Source organism: Macaca thibetana, chromosome 15 (genome assembly GCF_024542745.1).
Source record: "Macaca thibetana thibetana isolate TM-01 chromosome 15, ASM2454274v1, whole genome shotgun sequence".
Classification (NCBI taxonomy): Eukaryota; Metazoa; Chordata; class Mammalia; order Primates; family Cercopithecidae; genus Macaca; species Macaca thibetana.
Window position 1 is genome coordinate 8,358,114 of NC_065592.1, and position 20,206 is coordinate 8,378,319.

General features: G+C 46.6%; 2 protein-coding genes across 10 annotated transcripts in view; one reads left to right on the forward strand and one right to left on the reverse strand.

Moving 5' to 3' along the window:
* C15H9orf78 (chromosome 15 C9orf78 homolog) overlaps positions 1–20,206 on the forward strand; it is a 583,691-nt gene that overhangs the window by 292,384 nt on the left and 271,101 nt on the right. The window contains exon 1 of one of the 7 annotated variants that reach the window (XM_050760239.1): positions 81–84. The exons of the other annotated variants lie outside the window; for them this stretch is intronic. The gene's annotated coding sequence lies outside the window, so the exon portion shown is untranslated. Of the gene's footprint in view, positions 1–80; positions 85–20,206 lie in introns of those variants that run through there. 7 annotated transcript variants of the gene reach the window in all.
* The window catches only part of GPR107 (G protein-coupled receptor 107), an 84,400-nt gene that overhangs the window by 29,671 nt on the left and 34,523 nt on the right, over positions 1–20,206 (reverse strand). For all 3 annotated transcript variants that reach the window (XM_050759926.1, XM_050759927.1, XM_050759928.1), the window contains exons 8-14: positions 19,919–20,026; positions 18,534–18,667; positions 10,392–10,467; positions 9,262–9,335; positions 8,740–8,857; positions 5,338–5,468; positions 2,099–2,142 (exon numbers count right to left, since the gene is read on the reverse strand). In XM_050759926.1, the coding sequence (XP_050615883.1) occupies positions 2,099–2,142; positions 5,338–5,468; positions 8,740–8,857; positions 9,262–9,335; positions 10,392–10,467; positions 18,534–18,667; positions 19,919–20,026 (685 nt within the window). The remainder of the gene's footprint in view (positions 1–2,098; positions 2,143–5,337; positions 5,469–8,739; positions 8,858–9,261; positions 9,336–10,391; positions 10,468–18,533; positions 18,668–19,918; positions 20,027–20,206) is intronic.

The following is a 20,206-nucleotide window of genomic DNA, read 5'->3' on the forward strand; positions in this document are numbered from 1 at the left end:
TCACTACAGCCACCCCACACTTGCTAAAGCGAGATGGAGGATTGAAGAGGCAGGTAAGTCAGGAGGACAAAGCAGGGGCCGGGGAGGACGCGAAGAAGGGAGGAATTCATCAAGGGGCAGGATCGAGCAAGGAGAAACACACAGGTAAGCCTCGCCAACAAAAAACATTGCCCTTGGGATTTTTACACATTTTTAGCCAAACAGCCGGAAGAACCAATGAGAAATACAGAAGTTTACAAGATAATAAAGTTAAATGGTCTCATCGCGATATATTAAAATAAGAAAAAGCCTACCTGTTCACCAAGTTACAAATACAATAAAACTATCTTCTTATATAACATGGATAAAAGAAAAATAAGGACAAGAATATCTCCAAACAGGCTGGGCGTGGTGGTTCACACTTGTAATCCCAGCACTTTGGGAGGCCGAGGCAGGTGGATCTCTTGAGGTCAGGAGTTCGAGACCAGCCTGGCCAATGTGGTGAAACCCCATCTGTCCTAAAAACACAAAAATTAGCCGAGTGTGGTAGCAGGCACCTGTAATCCCAGCTACTTGGGAGGTTGAGGAGGGAGAATCGCTTGAACCCAGAAGGCAGAGGCTCCAGTGAGCAGAGATCGCACCATTGCACTCCAGCCTGGGCAACAAGAGCAAAATTCCATCTCAAAAAAAAAAAAAAAAATATCCCCAGTTATTCCCAGAGGTGGATTTGTACTTCCTACCTTGGGTTCTTCTACTGATGGTAGGGTGCTTTACTGGGCTCCAAGAAAGGCTATGTAGCCAGGCTAAAGTAAAAGCTCTGTGACTCCTGCTTAAAGCCACTGAAAAGAACCTATCACAAGAGGACACTCCAGAGGTAAAAGAAGGGAACCTGGTATCTTTGAGGGAAAAAAATGAGAAAAATGAGAGAAGGGCTATTCCCAGGGCTAGAAAGAAAACAAAGGCTGGTGCAGGTCGTAGAAGCTGAGTGGGCCTTGCTGGCCTCTGAGCACTGACCAAGGCTCCTAGCCTGGGTGAGACTTGCACACAGGCTTCCCAGGAGCAAAAGTTACTTGAGCCTGGACAGCAGGAATGCCGCACTATCTGTTCCAGGCCCAAACTGGCGAGATCCTCCAGAATACTGTGCCCTAAATAACCACCTAGGGCTGACCCTGGCTTGAAGCCTCAAAGTCATGTTTAATTCAACTTAAATAAATAATGTGTTATTAGCTGTATACCAGGTTGATGAAATAAGATTTACAGCTACTATGCATTTTCCAAATTTTCTAAAATGAAGCTACATTGGCTTTATAATCAGAAATAGGGTCAGCAACAAAATTTTATAATAACGAAAACCTGTTTTATTTATTATTCATAACCTGCCTTAAAGAATGTTAATATCCACACTGAGTGTATGATACCATGGATCCAGAGACCATTCTGAGCTTTCAGAGACAGCAGTGCTCCTTAAACCCTTGTGGTCTGAAATTCCCACTTGTGCCATGGCAGCCTGTGGTCATGAACATTATTCAAATCAGCCCAGAACCACACAAAACATTGTCTTTGCAGCTTCTCTTCTGATTTAGGAGGCATAACTGGAAAATCAAGGAGATGTAAAAGGGCTATAAAGGGCACAACCATTTCAGTATCAGGTAGTTTTCAAGGTTCCTTCTGCCATCAGAGTCTCGCTTTAAATGAATACCGACACATCTATTTTGAAAGTGTGTGAAATCAGCAGACAGGGCTGCTTTACCCATAGCCATCTCCAATCCATTATCCCTCCTGTTCTCACAGTGAAGTGTTATCTGGACCTTCCAAGACAAGATTTTCTCTTCCTGACTCAGTTTTGAGAAGGTGAAAATCACAATCACAAGTGGAAATGAAATGAATCATCTTAATAAGCAGCAGTCACCCCCAACCTCCTCCTTATACAACTGACTCAACACCTCCTTCTCCTGAGCACCCCTGGCTGCTCTCACGAAGTGGGCCCCAGGCCTCCCCTAGCTCGCCTCCCAGGAAGACAGCATCTTGAGGCCACAGGCTGCCTCCACTCCTCTGCAGTGCCCCAGCACGTGGGTTCAGAGCAAGCTGAGCAACACAAAATGAGCACGAGGGAACTTGCCTTTTCCATCTGTTGCTGATGCTTCTTGTAAATGTCTGATTGACCTAAAAATAAACATTTAGAGAACAAAAAGTTAGCTGGCAAATCTGCACTCCTCTCTATTTGCAGCTCTAGTAACTTGAGACTGAATTCCTCAATTATATGCTGAAAGGCTGGACTAGATCACTTTAGAGCACTCTCCCTAAAATAAGAGATGGTTGATAATCAACACGCCTGAGGTAAAGTCGCCCTCTGCTGGCCAAATCTGTGGCAGTAAGTCTAGCAGGGACCAGAGTGTGAGGAAAAAACAAAACTCCATCATTTAATGCTCCTGTTAATCTCTCACTCCCACAACCACCCCCCACCCAACACTCCCATGACAACGGAGCATCACTGAACTCACCTGCCACCAGGAGAGAATAAACCGAAGAAGAAAGTCACCAGCTGACTTCTAGAGTCTAGGTCTAAGAGCTGTGAACGTACAGCTCCATACAAACTCATTGAGTGGAGATTTTTAACATTGCTGGAAAATGCCAGCCTCCAGGGACACTGTTTCGGGCTGTGATGTGCTGGTAATTAACGACCATCATTACGGTTCAGGCAGAGGAACATTAACGTCATTACAGAAGCCGCAGGTGAGAGGTGGAGGCACCATGAAAAGCCACCAACGGAGAGACTACCCTGAGGGCTAAGCAGGGCACAGGCAGACAGGCTGTGTGAGGGAAGGCAGCTGGGGTCTGACACTGTCACTCACTCTTGTCAGCAAATCTTTAAATCCTCCGTAATTTGCGCACCTGTGAGAGGGGCTATCTGCTTGAGAACTGAATGGACCACCACACGAAAGCTAACCAGTACACTGCTGGCCCTGAAGCAATGCTGGCTGAATCGGGATATTTACAAGTATTATTATTATTGTTATTATTTTATTTATTTATTTACTTTTGAGACACAGTCTTAGCTCTGCTGCCAGGCTGAGGTGCAGTGGCATGATCTTGGCTCACTGCAACCTCCGCCTCCTGGGTTCAAGCGATTCTCCTGCCTCAGTCTCCGGAGCAGTTGGGACTACAGGCGCACGCCACCATCCCCAGCTAATTTTTGTATTTTTAGTTGAGACGGAGTTTCACCATGTTGGCCAGGATGGTCTTGATCTCTTGACCTCATGATCCGCCCGGCCTAAAAAATATTACTAATCTTGAATCACCTCTCCAGTACTTACTTTTTTTCATTTTACAGTAATTTTTAGGATATTTACCTTAAGGAATTTTGCCATTTGGAATCTGCTCATTAGCGTCGTAATTAACAAGGGGCAGGAAATGGCTGCTTACACCTCGACAGCTTGTTGGTATCCCTTACATTTGACCGTTCTGATAGTGGCATGTGTAAAAAGTAGGGCGTGGGCCGGGCGCAGTGGCTCACGCCTATAATCCCAGCACTTTGGGAGGCGTAGGCAGGCGGATCACAAGGTCAGGCGATCAAGACCATCCTGGCTAACACAGTGAAACCCCGTCTCTACTAAAAAAAATACCAAAAATTAGCCGGGCGTGGTGGCGGGCTCCTGCAGTCCCAGCTACTCAGGAGGCTGAGGCAGAAGAATGGCGTGAACCCGGGAGGTGGAGCTTTCAGTGAGCCAAAATCGCGCCACTGCACTCCAGCCTGGGCAACAGAGCAAGACTCTGTTTTTAAAAAAAAAAAAAAAAGTAGGGCGTGAACCTCTGTTCCCTAATGAGGCGCTCTTTTCGATCTGGAAACAATGCTGGACATCCTATGTTATAGATACCCGAGTGACTAATTCCTGTGCAGGACGGCAGGAGGCTGCAGTGAGGAGGAAGAGTCATTCATACTCCACCGGATGCGGTGGCTCATGCCTCTAATCCCAGCACTTTGGGAGGCTGGGGTGGGAAGATCACTTGAACTCAGGAGTTTGAGACCAGCCTGGGCAACATGGCAAAACCCTGTCTCCAAAAAATTGGCTGGGTATGGTAGTGTGTGCCTGTGGTCCCAGTTACCCAGGAGGCTGAGGTAGGAGCATCATTCATACTCTCTTCTATGCTGGTAGCTGTCTGGTGAACTGATACTAGATCATGTGTAATGTATGACGGAATTAGGGTGAAGAGTGAATCTAACTGGCTGGAATGAGAAGTACTCTCCACTGGCACCATGTTATAAATAATGAGAGTAACTGACAAACCCCTGGATCCTCAAAAATATTAATTTATTGGATGGAGCACTGCAATAAGAAGTACCTCAGCCAGGTGTGGTGGCTCACGCCTATAGTCCCAGCACTTTGGGAGGACAAGGCGGGCAGATCACCTGAGGTCAGGAGTTTGAGACCAGCCTGGCCAAAATGGCGAAACCCTGTCTCTACTAAAAATACAAAAAAAAAAATTAGCCAGGCATGTGGCACGCACCTGTAATCCCAGCTACTCAGGAGGCTGAGGCAGGAGAATCATTTGAACCTGGGAGGCAGAGGTTGCAGTGAACCGAGATTGAGCCATTGCACTCCAGCCTGGGCAACAAGAGCGAAACTCCATCTCGGGTTAAAAAAAAAAAAAAAGCAGCACTTCACTTCTAATTGAAGGCAGGGGTAAATCTATTTTCTTTAAAATTTATTTCAAAAGAATTGCATTCCAATAGCCATGGAATTACATCACCAAGGGTGAAGTGTTTTATTGCTGCTAGCCTTCTGAATTTCTACCACTTTGCATGTGATTTAATAAGGATATTTTCTCATCAACCACTGACTTGACACTAACACTTCTTTACACAGACCCAAAGCACAATCTATGCATCTAAACACTGCCATTTCCAGGAATGGAGCAATCCATTCTGAAAATATCAAAAATGGTTGTGTGCTGAGAACTATCACTAGTTTTATGTTAATGAACTTCCTCATTTTCCACCTAAGTTGGCAAGAACTGACTGACTATGGGATTTCGCCAACTCCCTATCACCACCACAAATTCAGGCTGCTACTTTAAGTTACTACCAAGTTCTCATTTCCCAGTTCCTCTCCATCATCTCAGAGCTCTGTTAAAAGCCCGCTCATGGTGATGGATTAGCTCTACCAGAATCCCCTGAGTAACTGGGAAAAGACACAGGGTTCTGCCCCTGGAGGCTGATTCAGGTCAGTCTGGGACTCAGAAAGCTGTACATTTAAACACACATCACATGTGACTGAGATCGATTTGGGAATGGCCAGTTCGGCTGTCGGGCTTGACAACCAAGCTTTCATGTGGCCTCCCTCCCTGTGAGCTACTCACCACACCACTGGGAAGAGGATGGCACCACAACACAACAGGTCGACCAGAAAGAGAGAGTCCTTCCACAAGCCATATTCAGTCGTGCCCTCCTCGGTGGACTCTATGATGATGTAGGCTACATTTGCCAGGACCTACAGACATGAGAATTTGTTGAGGCCCCAAAGCATGGGTGCACTGTTACGACGCTAGCAGCCCCAATGAGGGGTGTACACCTTGGCCTCTAGACCCGCAATGTGCGACCACAGCATTCTTTCCAGTTCCACATGCTTTTTCAGAACTCTGCCGCTCTGCTATCAAGGAGAGTCTCCATGCCATCCCCCTGTATCTGGACAGGCCTGTAATTGCTCTAATACAGTAAGATGGAAGGCTGCTGTGTGATTTCCAAGGTAGGTAAAGCTTCCACCCAGCTCTCTTGGGACCTTTGGAGCCCTAAGCCTTCTTGTAAGAAGTTTGGCTACCCTGAAACTACCCTGCTGTACAGACCATGCAGAGACGGAAAGACCCCCCCAGGAGCCCCAGCTGTCCCAGTCCCCACCTGAGCAAGCTTCTCAGCCCAGAAGACAGATGTGAGTGGAGACTTCAAGATGCTCCCAGTCACGGTGTGACTATGACCACAAGACCCAAGTCAGACCCACCCAGCTAGCCACTCTTGAATTCCTAACCCACAGAAACTGAGAGAGAGAATGAAGGGTTACTGTTGTTTTAAGTCGCTGGGTTTCGGGGTGATTTGTTATGCAGCAGTAGATAACAGGGACACTTTGCTTTTCAGGTACCCCTAACCCAGTGGAGTCACTCAGGTGCTGGACTGCTGGACAGGTGGCACTTAACGCCCTATTTAGCCACAATGCCCACACTTTTCAGGCCCTGGTGCTCAGTGACAATAACTCATCTAAGTGCCAGACAATGGAACTGTGTTTTCAGAGACTAGAGCGGTGAGAATGGCTGATTCCAGCCCCACAGCTGAGTGGCCACACTGCTGCTCATGGGATCATTCAAGTCCAGGTCCTCCCCACACAGGACATGGCGAGTGCGTCCACTGAGATTCACCAGTGTCTGCGCACTGCTTCTCCCTCCAAAGGTAAGGCTCTGCCTCATGTACTCAGGCCCATTATTAGGCTCTTAGCATAAGTCTTTATAAAAAGTCCTTCCGCTGGCTAAACTGAGATGCCTCAGAGCATGAGGGAAATTTACCACTTATAATACCTCCTTTTGAAGATTACCACTGGGAATGGATGCAGAGATGATCATTCCACCTGAACACCCCATGAGAAGTCCCTGGTCCCAAATACTCTGCCTGACTTGCTGTAAAGGGAATCCTCCACACTTTGCATGTAAAATCTGTAGTGCTATTATTCAGCAAGTCTCTCAGTGTAATTTCTCTTTCTACACAGTACTTAGAAATCAAATTACCTAAAACTTCATTTAATACTAACGCAAAAAATATCTGAAATTTCAGCCTCTCCACTGATACCCAGCTTCTGGGTTCTTCCCTGTCTATCCAAAACATTAGCATCTGTGGCTCTATCTAAAAAGACAAAGTAGGGCTGGGTGTGGTGGCTCACACCCATAATCCCAGAACTTTGGGGAGCCAAGGCAGAAGGATTGCTTGAGCCCGGGAGTTTGACACCAGCCTGGGCAAAACAGTGAGACCATGCCTCTACTAAAAAAAAAAAAAAAATTCAAAAATTAGTCAGGCGTGATGGTGCGCGCCTGTGGTCCCAGCTACTCGGGAGACTGAGGCAGGAGCAGGAGGATTGCCTGAGCCCAGGAGTTCAAGGCTGCAGTGAGCCATGATCACCACTGCACTCCAGCCCAGGCGACAGAGTGAGACACTGTCTAAAAATAAAAAGACAAAGTAGAAAACAAAGGCTTTTACATCTTAAATTCAAAATGTAGATGAATGAGAGACAGTACACACTACATGAGAGACAGAATGTTCCCAATGTTGAACAACGTGCCAAGAGTGTTCTTCAAACACCATTTTGCATGGACATCATCTACTCCTTACTTAGAAACATTCTGTCACTGCCCATGGCCAAAAGGAAGCAGTTTTAACTTTTCAGGCTGACATTCAAGGCCCCTCCCAGACTAGTTCCATTGTCTAAATGCTCATAACTTTCTTAATTTGTTAAATGTCCTTATTTTCTCAGAGTGGTATTCCATGGAACTGTGTGTGTCTGTCTTTCAGGGAAGCCTAGGATCGGCTTCCTGGAAGGCTGTGCCCCACAACAGCACAGTTGAGGCTGGTGGGGGGAGACTCTAGAGGGATGAGGGAATCTACTAAAGGGAAGGGGAGCACGCAGCCAGGTGACAACCCAGGCTCTGTCATTCACAACTCCAAGACCTCACCAGGCTATAGGACTCAGTCTGGCTAAAGAAGTGGCCCTGGTGGCTCGACAGCTGAAAGACCGGCACAGTCCCGCAGCATGTTTTGCTCAGCAGGCAGCAGGGTCATGTGTATCTACTGCTATGCCACTGCCCCTGTCACATCCTTTTCTTTCAACACTCAGGCCAGCCCCATCTCTGTCACAAAGAAAGCCCTCCTTGATCCTTCCAACTTGAGTGCTTACTCTCTCCTTGGAAACCCAGAGCAACTGGCCTGTCCTATTCATTAGATGTCAACACACGTTCCTCATTATTGAACGTGAGGGTGGATGAGGTCTGTCAGAACTCGGAGAGGAGCTTTGCTGCAAACTCTGCCAGAGCTGGGAGCCTCAGGAGTTGTCCCCTTCTACCCCCAACCTTCCACATTTACTTTGCGCTCCAAAATGTGAGAACAGCTGACGGGGACAACTCTGTCAAGCAAATGCTGTCTGGTCAAGCACAGCAGGGTAGTTGTGCATTCCTGCTAAAACCTCTGTTCACTGTAAGTTCTTTACATCCAAGTTCTGCTTCCAGTAAGACAAGGCTCCTCCCCCAATAGACTCACAGCCTTGTAAGGCTGGCCTCAGCCCTCAGCCCTCAGCCCCAAACATGGTAAGGATTTAGGAAATGTTTGCCCCTCAAGTCTACTACCATATTCTACCTGTGGAAACTCACTGGTGTAGTTCACGGTTTTAAAATACTTTATTAATAAAATCACTACATCTCTGAGCTTCCTCGCCAACAGCACCATTTAGTTATGAAGCAAATGATGCAGAAGAGAAAACAGTCCTGTGTGTTACTGTGTGTCTCCCTACACTGTCAGCAGCTCTCTACTCCAAATCTAGCCACCCAAAGGCCAGTGGCTGACTGATGGCCAAGCATCTCCCAGTGCAATGATCTGAAGTCTATTCAGAATTCAGAAAGAGAATCCCAGTCTTCAACCTCCACTAGCAGAAGCTGGGGTTTCAGGGTGAGCTGACTCCCTCTTGCCATACAGGCTTGGAGCTGAGCCCTGCTAAGTGCCAAGAGAGAAATTACCTGGAGTGGGATGACAATCATGAAGATCTTTTTGTCTTTATCAGAAAGGATGTGCTTAATGAAAGCCCAGCCAGTGCCAATGAGTGCAATGGTGATGAAGAGTAGCGCCCCTTTCAAACTGGAAGAGAAAACAAGGAACAGACACCAGCAGGTCTCTTTAGACTCTCACTGCCAGTTAGATTGCATAGCTCATTCTATGAGTTCACAAGCTTATTACAAAAGACGGGCAGCCAAATTTAGGAAATACATCATACATGAGCACCACTTCCTTCAGGGCACACAAAGTTAGCTCTGCACCCCACAGCCTGAACAGCCAATGGCCACAGGGAGGCAGGAGCATGCCGCTAAGCCCGAGTTCCCAAGTCTGGACAGCCACCCATCAGCTACACTCCTCTAGTGTAGCTAGAGCAGATAGGCTGCCACTAGAGGGCAGGGCTGGTTAACTCGGGGCAGGTTGTTGCCCACCCCCACTTGTCTTGTATGTCATTTCACGGTGTATTTCACATGGACCTGCATACTTACAGGTGAGTTATGTAGTACACAACAGCCCAGCCTTCGATAGGGAAGCCCTGGGAGGAGATGTAGTGGTAGTCAATCTGAAATCAAACAAATGCATTTCAGAATCACTCATTATCTACATGGCTCCACAAAGAATCTTTTAACTTGGACCCAGATGGGAAATTATCCAAATCATTATCATTTTGTGATGCTGTCACGGGATATATTATTGCCTTTCTGCACTTTCAAGTATAGCAAAGAGAACATGTCTAGAGACTGTCACCCTTGCAAGTGTGCTCCACGGGCACTTGGAGGCCCACAGACAGGAGAAGTTGTGATCTTACCCCCTTGGGCAAGTTCATTTTAATTTGTATAAGTTCCAAATACTCAAAGCTGAAGCTCAATTCTCATGCCTCCAGCTTTATAGCATCAATTTTCTCTCAGATAAATATGCTAATACTGAATTGAACTTCAAATCACATAGGAACATGAGGGAATACTTGGAAACATAAAAAAGTCGTGGAGGCCGGGCGCGGTGCCTCATGCCTGTAATCCCAGCACTTTGGGAGACCAAGGCGGACAGATCACGGGGTCAGGAGATCGAGACCATCCTGGCGAACACGGTGAAACCCGGTCTCTACTAAAAATACAAAAAAATTAGCCGGGCGTGCTGGCGGGCACCTGTAGTCCCAGCTACTCGGGAGGCTGAGGCAGGAGAATGGCATGAACCCGGCGGGCGGAGCTTGAGTGAGCATAGATCGCGCCACTGCACTCCAGCCTGGGCGACAGAGCGAGACCACGTCTCAAAAAAAAAAAAAAAAAAAAAGTCATGGAAACAAGTCAGCAGGTGGCACTCTCATCTCTAGAAATGGTAAAAACAAAACAAAACAAAAAACAAAGAAATGAAAACAATAATAAGTGTTCTAGACCAATCGTAGGTCTGTAAGCAGCATCAGAAGATGTCTGAAGTCTAATATGAGGGGAGGTGGTAATCATTTACCCGCATGGCCAGGCCCTCCCAGACAAGAGGAGGCTTTATGTGAAACATATTCTCTGTTTCCCACCCATCTACCCCCTTTCTTCAAATGTCTTCTGCCTGCTCACACAGGCATTACACGTAATTTCTGAATGATCCCCAAAATGCTAATACATACTGCGTGGAACACCAAGGAAAGAGACTTGGTGAAAGGAAGGGCCGCCATCAGCCAGTGGATTTTAAATACATCATTCCTATAAAAACAGAGAACAAAAGAATTAAAGGACGATTCCATTCTCCCAAAGGACAGTCAAAGCTCCAGACATCAGCTATATTTACAAGGAGATAGGAAATATGTGCAAACCACAAACATGAAACTTTTTTTTTTTTTTGAGACAGGGTCTTATTCTGTCGCCCAGGCTAGAGGACAGTGGTGTCATCACGGCTCACTACAGCCTTGAACTCGGGCTCAAGCGATCAAGCAGCTCTCAGGAAGCTGAGGTGGGAGGATGGCTTTAGGTGTATGCCACCATGCCCAACTAATTGGTTTTGTATTTTTTATACAGAAAGGGTTTTGCTAAGTTTTCCAGGCTGGTCTTGAACCCCTGGCCAAACAATCCACCCACCTTGGCCTCTCAAAGTGTCGATATTACAGGCATGAGCCACTGTACCCAGCAAAAACTTTTTTTTTTTGAGACAGAGTATTGCTCTGTCACCCAGGCTGGAGTGTAGTGGCATGAACTTCACTCACCACAAACTCCAACTCCCGGGATCAAGTGATGCCCCCCCCGCCTCAACCTCCTGAGTAGCCGGGATTACAGGCGTGCACCACGATGTCCAGCTAATTTTTATATTTTTAGTAGAGACAGGGTTTCACCACATTGGCCAGGCTGATCTTGAACTCTGACCTCAAGTAATCTACCCACCTCAGCCTCCCAAAGTGCTGGGATTACAGGGGTGAGCCACCGCGCCCGGCCACTTTTTTTTATAAGGTACTTTTTACTGGTAAAAAAGGCCTTGATTGGAGTCCTAAAGTAATCTCTAATACACAATTTAATGTTGTGAATGAACCTGAAAGTTATGCACTAAAGCCAGACATGATGGATTCCAACTCTTGAGTAAATGGAAATCTAACACAGGCTGCCAGCTTATTCCCGGAAACCACCCTGGGAAAGCCAGAGGCAAGAATGAGGTAGATGGACCTGAGAAAACAGCACAGAGCTCCCAGGAAAGCAGAAAGCGACTACAAAACAGCTGTAGGGGAAGTCTGCAGCCCAGAGTAGGGGGGCTGGGAGCCAGCAGCAGGGATGTGTGAGGGGAAAGTGCCAGGGTTGTGCCCATTTCTCTCTCCTTCATGGCTGGTGTCTGCAAATACCCCAGGCCAATGAGACAAAGCACGCATTCCCAGGCCCACCCTGTCATAGATACTAGAGTCCACCTTTGGGCTGCCGGGCATTAAATTCCTCTACTCCTTCCCACTTCCCCTTAGGAACTAACCTCATAGAACACATTAAGACTATTATGAGGCCGGGTTCAGTGGCTCATCCCTGTAATCCCGGCACTTAGGGAAGCTGAAGTGGGAATATCACTTGAGCCCAGGAGTTTGGGATTAGCCTGGGCAAAATGATGAAACTCTGTCTCTACCAAAAATACAAAAAGTTAGCTGGGTGTGGCAGTGCACACCTGTAGTCCCAGCTACTTGGGAGGCTAAGGTGGGAGGATCACTTGAGCCCAGGAGGCAAAGGCTGCAGTGAGCCATGACTGTGCCAGTGCTCTGCAGACTGGGTGATAGAGTGAGCCCCTGTCTCAAAACAAACAGTCTCAAAACAAACAAAAATTAAGCCAGGAGTGGTGGTGTGTCCCTATAGTTTCAGCTATTCGGGAGGCTGAGGTGGAAGGATCACTTGAGCTCAGGAGTTTGAGGCTGCAGTAATCCTTGATTACGCCAATGCTCCAGCCTGGACAACATAGTGAGACCCTGTCTCAAAAAAAAAAAAAAAAAAAAAAAAAAAAAAGCAAAGAATACAGGCAGCCACAAGAGGGGAAACTGAAATGGCTAATGAGTCCCCAAAATGATAATCCACATCGCCAATATTCTGAGAAATGCAAAATAAAACACCAGCTTACACCTATCAGATTGGCAAAAATTAAGATGTCCGTATTGGTGAGAATGTGGAGAAACAGCAAACCTTATTATGTATGCACCACTAGTAGATGTATAAACCTATATGCCACACTGGAAGGCAATCTGGCCCTTAATGAAATTAACTGATGGCTGGGTGCAGTGGCTCACGCCTGTAGTCCCAGCACTTCGGGAGGCGGAGGCAGGAGGATCTCTTGAGGCCAGGAGTTCAAGACCAGCTTGGCCAACATGGTGATAACCTGCCTCTACTAAAAATACAAAAATTAGCCCGGCATGGTGGTGCATGCCTGTAGTCCCAGCTACTCAGGAGGGTGAGGCAGGAGAATCACTTGCACTCAGGAGGCAGAGGTTGCAGTGAGCCAAGATGGTGCCACTGCACTCCAGCTTGGGTGACAGAGTAAGACTCTGTCTCTCAAAAAAAAAAAAAAAAAGAAAGAAAATAAAAGAAATTAACTACCCATGGCACAGTGTGCTTCCTTCTGGGACTGTAGCTCGGAGGCTGCAGAGATCCACAGGGGATCTTCGGAGGTTCATGCCAGCACTGGCTGGGGTAGCAGTCCAGCCACGTGTCCATCACTAAAGGACCAAAGCAGTCAAACGTGAGGACACAGAGCATGGGATGCCGTGGAGTAGGTAAAAATCAATGAATAAGACGCACACTCAGTCACATGGCTAGATCGTAGAAAGGATACTACTGAATAAAAAATGTACAACAATGTCTAGAGATATTTTATGTAAATATAAATGTATTTTATGTATTTACAATACATTTACATAAATACATTACATATACACAAATGTATTTATGTAAATATAAACGTATTTTACATTCATGTAAATATAAATGTATTTTACATTTATGTAAAATAAATGCAACACCAATAATATAAGAATACAGAACTATCCAAAAATGAGGCCAGGCGCAGTGGCTCACGCCTGTAATCCCAGCACTTTGGGAGGCGGGTCACCTGAGGTCAGGAGTTCTAGACCAGCCAGGCCAAGATGGCGAAACCCCGTCTCTAATAAAAATACAAAAATTAGCCAGAGGTGGTGGCATGCACCTGTAATCCCAGCTACTCGGGAGGCTGAGGCAGGAGAATTGCTTGAACCCAGGAGGCGGAGGTTGCAGTGAGCCGAGACTGCGCCACTGCACTCTAGCTGGGGGCATAGAGTGAGACTAGGTTTCAAAAAAAAAAAAAAGAAAAAAGGTCCAAAAATGTATATGTAACACATTTGAGCAGTTCTTCACGGCTAGGAAGGAGTGGGAGAGGGAACAGGAAATGAAGGGGAACAATACAGCAGGAGAGGGGCCTGGCACCGAGTGAGAATGAGAGTGTGCCACAAAGGGATGTCAGTTTCTGGGCTCATTTCCTCCTTGGTACTTTCCTGTTCCAGTGCCCACCTATTTGAAGGTCAAAAGGGAAGTCAAGGCCAGAATAGTCTGGAACTACTGAATGCCAATGAGATTTACCCAGAGTGTAAAACCACCCACCACAAAGAGCTGTGCTCATTCACACACTCTGGCAACCTTGACTTGCAGTCCATGGTTAGAACATCTACGACGGGGCAGAGATGTGATGGAAAGAGCAAGCCTCACTGACCTCGGCTCAAATACTAGTTCTCCCTACACTCGAAGTTGGGAGGGGCCTGATATATACTAGCAGGCAGACCCGGGTTCCAGTCCCAGCTCTGTTGGGTGACGCTGGCTCTCGTTTCCCCTCTCAGTTTATTCCCCTCAATAAATTAGGCAAAGATCTCTCAGTTGCTTCCAGCTTTCAGGGGCCAGTGAAATGTGCCTGGCGGCCTTGGTCATATGCCTTTATGTCAGGTGGGTTTCCAGCCTACCAGAACTGACTCTAAGACTCCCGGGAAAACATGGGCAGGACTTAAATGAGACCACACTATACTCCAACAAAAATTATAGGTGAGACTTGTACACAACAGGTCAGCCTCATTTAACCACAGATTGAAAACTGTTATTATGGCCTGGGCGCGGAGGCTCATGCCGGTAATCCCAACATATTGGGAGGTTGAGGCAGGTGGATCACGAGGCAAGGAGATCAAGACCATCCTGGTCAACATGGTGAAACCCTGTCTCTACTAAAAACACAAAAATTAGCCGGGCATGGTGGCAGACGCCTGTAGTCCCAGTTATTTGGGAGGCTGAGGCAGAAGAATCACCTGAACCTAGAAGGCAGAGGTTGCAGTGAGCCAAGATTGCGCCACTGCACTCCAGCCTGGTGACAGAGCGAGACTCTGTTTCGAAAAAAAATAAAATAAAAAATAAAACTGTTACCACAATTTGGTATAAGTGAACCAGTGACAATGACTTTTGCCACCAATAACTAAAGGAAATTAAAACACCACTGAATCCCTGGCTACTAAACTATTTTATAAATACCTCATATTTGGGGAGGCTGAGATGGGCGGATCATGAGGTCAGGAGATCGAGACCATCCTGGCTAACACAGTGAAACCCCGTCTCTACTAAAAAATACAAAAAACTAGCCGGGTGAGGTGGCGGGCGCCTGTAGTCCCAGCTACTCAGGAGGCTGAGGCAGGAGAATGGCATAAACCCGGGAGGCAGAACTTACAGTGAGCTGAGATCCGGCCACTGCACTCCAGCCTGGGCAACAGGGCAAGACTCCGTCTCAAAAAAAAAAAAAAATTCCTCATATTTGGATGGCACCCTGATTTGGAAAGCCCTCTCATATACATTATCTTAGGGGGAATCACGGAATAAGTCTAAGAATCCAAGACTCTTACAGGAAGGCAGAGTAATTAACTATTACTGTCCCAGTTTCATAGCCAAGAAAAAAGAGATATAGAGTGAAGCAAGGCACACAGGCAGTCACTGTCCAAGTTCACACCTGAAATCAGGTCTGACTCCTAGTTCTTACTTTTCCAGTAAAGGCAAAAAAGTAGAACTTTCTTTAAAAAAAAACAAAAAACAAAAACTGAGGTCGGGCACAGTGGCTCACGCCTATAATCCCAGCACTTTTGGAGGCCAAGGCAGGTGGATCACCTGAGGTCAGGAGTTCAAGACCAGCCTGGTCAACATGGCAAAACCCCATCTCTACTAAAAATGCAAAAATTAGCCATGCATGGTGGCGGGCACCTGTAATCCCAGCTACTTGGGAGGTTGAGGCAAGAGAATTGCTTGAACCTGGGGGACAGAGGTTGCGGTGAGCTGAGATCTCGCCACTGTACTCCAGCCTGGGCGACAGTCAAGACTGTGTCTCAGGCCGGGCGCGGTGGCTCAAGCCTGTAATCCCAGCACTTTGGGAGGCCGAGACGGGCGGATCACGAGGTCAAGAGATCGAGACCATCCTGGCTAACACAGTGAAACCCCGTCTCTACTAAAAATACAAAAAACTAGCCGGGCGAGGTGGCGGGTGCCTGTAGTCCCAGCTACTCGGGAGGCTGAGGCAGGAGAATGGCGTAAACCCGGGAGGCCGAGCTTGCAGTGAGCTGAGATCCGGCCACTGCACTCCAGCCCCAGCGGCAGAGCGAGACTCTGTCTCAAAAAAAAAAAAAAAAAAAAAAAAAAAAAGACTGTGTCTCAAAAACAAAACAAAACAAAACAAAACAAAACACACCCAAAAACTTTTATGGCCTAAAGTTTTATAACCTTCCCTCCTTCCATCTGCGTCTCTCTCTTTCTTAGAGACAGAGTCTTACTCTGTGTCCCAAGCTGGAATGCAGTGGCACAAACATAGCTCACTGCAGCCTCCAACCCTTGGGCTCAAGCAATCCTCCCACCTCAGCCTCCCAAGTAGTGAGCACTACAGGTGTGCACCACCATAACTGGATAATTTTTTTTTTTTTTGAGACAGAGTCTCACTCAGTCGCCCAGGCTGCAGTGCAGTGGTGGCATGATCTCAAATCACTGCAAGCTCCGCCTCCCGAGTTCACGCCATTCTCCTGCCTCAGCCTCCCAAGTAGCTGGGACTACAGGCACCCACTGCCACGCCCGGCTAATTTTTGGCATTTTTAGTAGAGACGGGGTTTCACTGTATTAGCCAGGATGGTCTCGATCTCCTGACCTCGGGATCCACCCGCCTCGGCCTCCCAAAGTGCTGGGATTACAGGTGTGAGCCACAGCGCCCAGCCAACTGGATAACTTTTTATTATTTTTTTATTTTATGCAGTGGCACAGTCTCAGCTCACTGCAAGCTCCGCCTCCCGGGTTCACACCATTCTCCTGCCTCAGCTTCCTGAGTAGCTGGGACTATAGGCACCCATCACCATGCCCAGCTAATTTTTTGTATTTTTAATAGAGATGGGGTTTCACTGTGTTAGCCAGTATGGTCTCAATCTCCTGACCTCATGATCCGCCCGCCTCGGCCTCCCAAAGTGCTGAGATTATAGGCATTAGCCACCGCTCCCAGTCCACGACTGGATAATTTTAAAATTTGTTTGTAGAAATGGGGTCTTGCTGGGCCAGGTGTGGTGGCTCATGCCTATAATCCTAGCACTTTGGGAGACCGAGCCAGGTGAATTACCCGAGGTCAGCAGTTCAAGACCAGCCTGGTCAACATGGTGAAACCCCATCTCTACTAAAAATATAACAATTGGCTGAGTGTGTTGGCACATGCCTGTAATCCCACCTACTTTGGAGGCTGAAGCGCAATAATTACTTGAACCCAGAGGTGGAGATTGCAGTGAGTTGAGATTAGGCACTGCACTCCAGCCTGGGGGCTAGAGGAGAGAGTGAGACTCCATCTCGGAAAAAAAAAAACCAAAGGGGGCGGTCTTGCTATGTTGCCCAAGCTGGTCTCAAACTCACAGACTCAAGTGATCCGCCTGCCTTGGCTTCCCAAAGCACTGGGATTATAGGTGTGAGCCACCACGCCCAGCCCATAGGATTCTTTCTTAGTAACTGTTCCTTGAAAATCTAGTCCAAACATGATTATATATGTCCTTCCCAAGTAAACAAGAAACTCTTTCTATCTGGTGGGTGTACAGGATATCATAACAAATGGGTATCAGCAAGTGAACTCAGCCAGAGTCTAATATACCAGACTCTGAGCATGTTCATTAGAAGACAATCAAGCTACCAGGGACTAAAGAAGTCTCAATTTCCACCCCAGTGCTCCAGAGAAAGAGGTATTTCAGGGTGTTTAATTATTCTACGAATTTAAATCAATCCATATTATAATAGCATATTCAGATACCATCATTTACTCAGTTTATGAGCATTATAATAAACACTTTACACAATTCCCTAAGTTAATATTTTGTTTTCAATTGTCTTGGAGGGAGAAAGAATTCACGCACATGCAGCTGCTCCCCTTAAGAACCAAGTACAGGAAGTTAAAGCCTCAGGGGTTTCAGAAAAAAAGGCTAAAACCCAGGCAGATGGGCTTTGAAGAGGTTTTGTCCAGTGACAAGCATCTGGAAGTCAATGCAGAGAATCTATCCCGGCGCAGCTTTTAGCCAAGACCTTCAGTTCTAAGCAGTTAACTCCATGCTCTCGCCAGGGAGTGCTCATCGTCACTAACTTCCTCTCCAGAAGCAAAAGTCCCTGAATGAGACCCATGTGTTTACTCTCAGTCCTGGACTGTGGGATCTCCACCATGGAAACACTTAACTCATACAGTCTATTCTGCTTGCATACTATCAAAAATATTTAGGGCCATGCGTGGTGGTTCATGCTTGTAATCCCAAGACTTTGGGAGGCCCAGGTGGGCAGATCATGAGATCAGGAGATTGAGACCATCCTGGCTAACACGGTGAAACCCCACCTCTACTAAAAAGACAAAAACAAAATTAGCCGGGCATGGTGGCAGGCGCCTGTAGTCCCAGCTACTCGGGATGCTTAGGTGGGAGAATGGCATGAACCTGGGAGGTAGAGTGAGCTGAGATCATGCCATTGCACTCCAGCCTGGGAGACAGAGCGAGACTATGTCTCCAAAAAAAAAAAAAAAAAAAAAATTAGATTTACTTTTTAAGCAGAACAACAGGAAGTGAACAGACACCAAGGCAGGCATGCAAAGGGCTCCCACACCACAATGCTACCGCACAATCTTCATACTGTTTCCGGGTAGATGCCCTTTGAAAGGAACAACACTGCTTAGCACCAACTGCCTCCAGGTTCAGAAACCAGCAAACAGTGAAATTATTCAAATCTCAACACACTCTTAAGTTGAAGCGCTCAAGGAAGTAATAGTTTACCGTCGTTTTCGAAGGATATGAATCCAGATGGTCCCAGAAAGAAAGAAGAAAAAGGCCATTGAGATGTATAATTTGGGGAGAGGAATTTCTCCTGCTGAGAGGTAGCTGTCAGGATTCTTCTCTGTGATCTCAATCTGAAACCAGCATGAAATTAATTTTTACTTTTCAGGTACATATCATCCCTTATTCAGCAATTTGGAATCTCAGCTCTTTCACTTAAGCCTAAGAAAGTAAGTACCAGCGGCTGGGCATGGTGGCTTACGCCCGTAATCTCAGCACTTTGGGAGGCTGAGGCAGGTGGATCAGGATCACCTGAGATCAGGAGTTCACCACCAGCCTGGCCAACATGGTGAAACCCCGTCTCTATTAAAAATACAAAAAAAATTAGGGCTGGGCATAGTGGCTCACGCCTGTAATCCCAGCACTTTGGGAGGCCAAGGCAGGCGGATCACAAGGTTAGGAGTTCAAGACCAGCCTGGCCAACATGGTGAAACCCCGTCTCTACTAAAAATACAAAAATTAGCTGGGTGTGGTGGCACGCCAGCTACTTGGGAGGCTGAGAAAGGACAATCGCTTGAATCCAGGAGGCGGAGGTTGCAGTGAGCCAAGATTGTACCACTGCACTCTAACCTGGGTGACAGAGCAAAACTCTGTCTCGAAAAGAAAAAAAATTAGCCAGGCATTGTGACAGGCGCCTGTAATCCCGGCTACTCGGGAAGCTGAGGAAGGAGAATCGCTTGAACCCAGGAGGTGGAGGTTGCGGTGAGGCAAGATCATGCCATTGCACTCCAGCCTGGGCAACAAGAATGAAACTCCATCTCAAAAAAAAAAAAAAAAAAGTGAGTACCAGCAAACAACCACCCCTTTTATTTTTTTTTTAATTTGAGACAGGATCGCACCCTTTTGCCCAGGCTGGAGTGCAGTGATACAATCTCGGTTTACTGTAACCTCTGCCTCCTGGGCTCAAGAGATCCTCCCACCTCATCCTCCTGAGTAGCTGGGACTAGAGGTGTGCACCACCACGCCTGGCTAATTTTTCATATTTTTTGTAGAGAGAGGGTTTTGCCATGTTGCCCACGCTGGTCTCAAACTCTTGGACTCAGGTGATCTGCCCACTTCAGCCTCCCAAAGTGCTGGGATTACAGGCATGAGCCACCATGCCCGGCCAAAACAACCACATTCTTAATGCACAGCTTGAAGTGCAGACACATCCTAATTGCTGTGTATTTTCCTATGAATCCTCTACTGAAGTATCCCGCACAGTGGCAAAGATGTGTGTCTGTCCACATTCTTAAGTGTTCTTAAAAATCTAACCTTATACAGAAATAAATCTTGCATTTTATGCTGACAAAATCCATGTAGAACAGTCTCCAAACAGTACTCACATCAAGGCTGAATGAAAACTTGTCACTTGGCAATTCTTTTCCAAGGCATTTGTGAAAATAAAGACTGTAAAGGCCTTCTTGGTCATCAGTGCTGATGTTAAAGAAAAACTGAAAGTGAAGAAGAAAACATTTAAAGGTACCCAAATCCTCAGCTGTGTGTATATATATATATTTTTTATTTTATTTTTTCTTTTAAAGTGTTGTTTACTTTTTTCTTCAAATTCTACTCAGCTATATTTTTAAACCTTAGAAGTAAATTATGAATATTAATAGATGGAAGGAAATAAA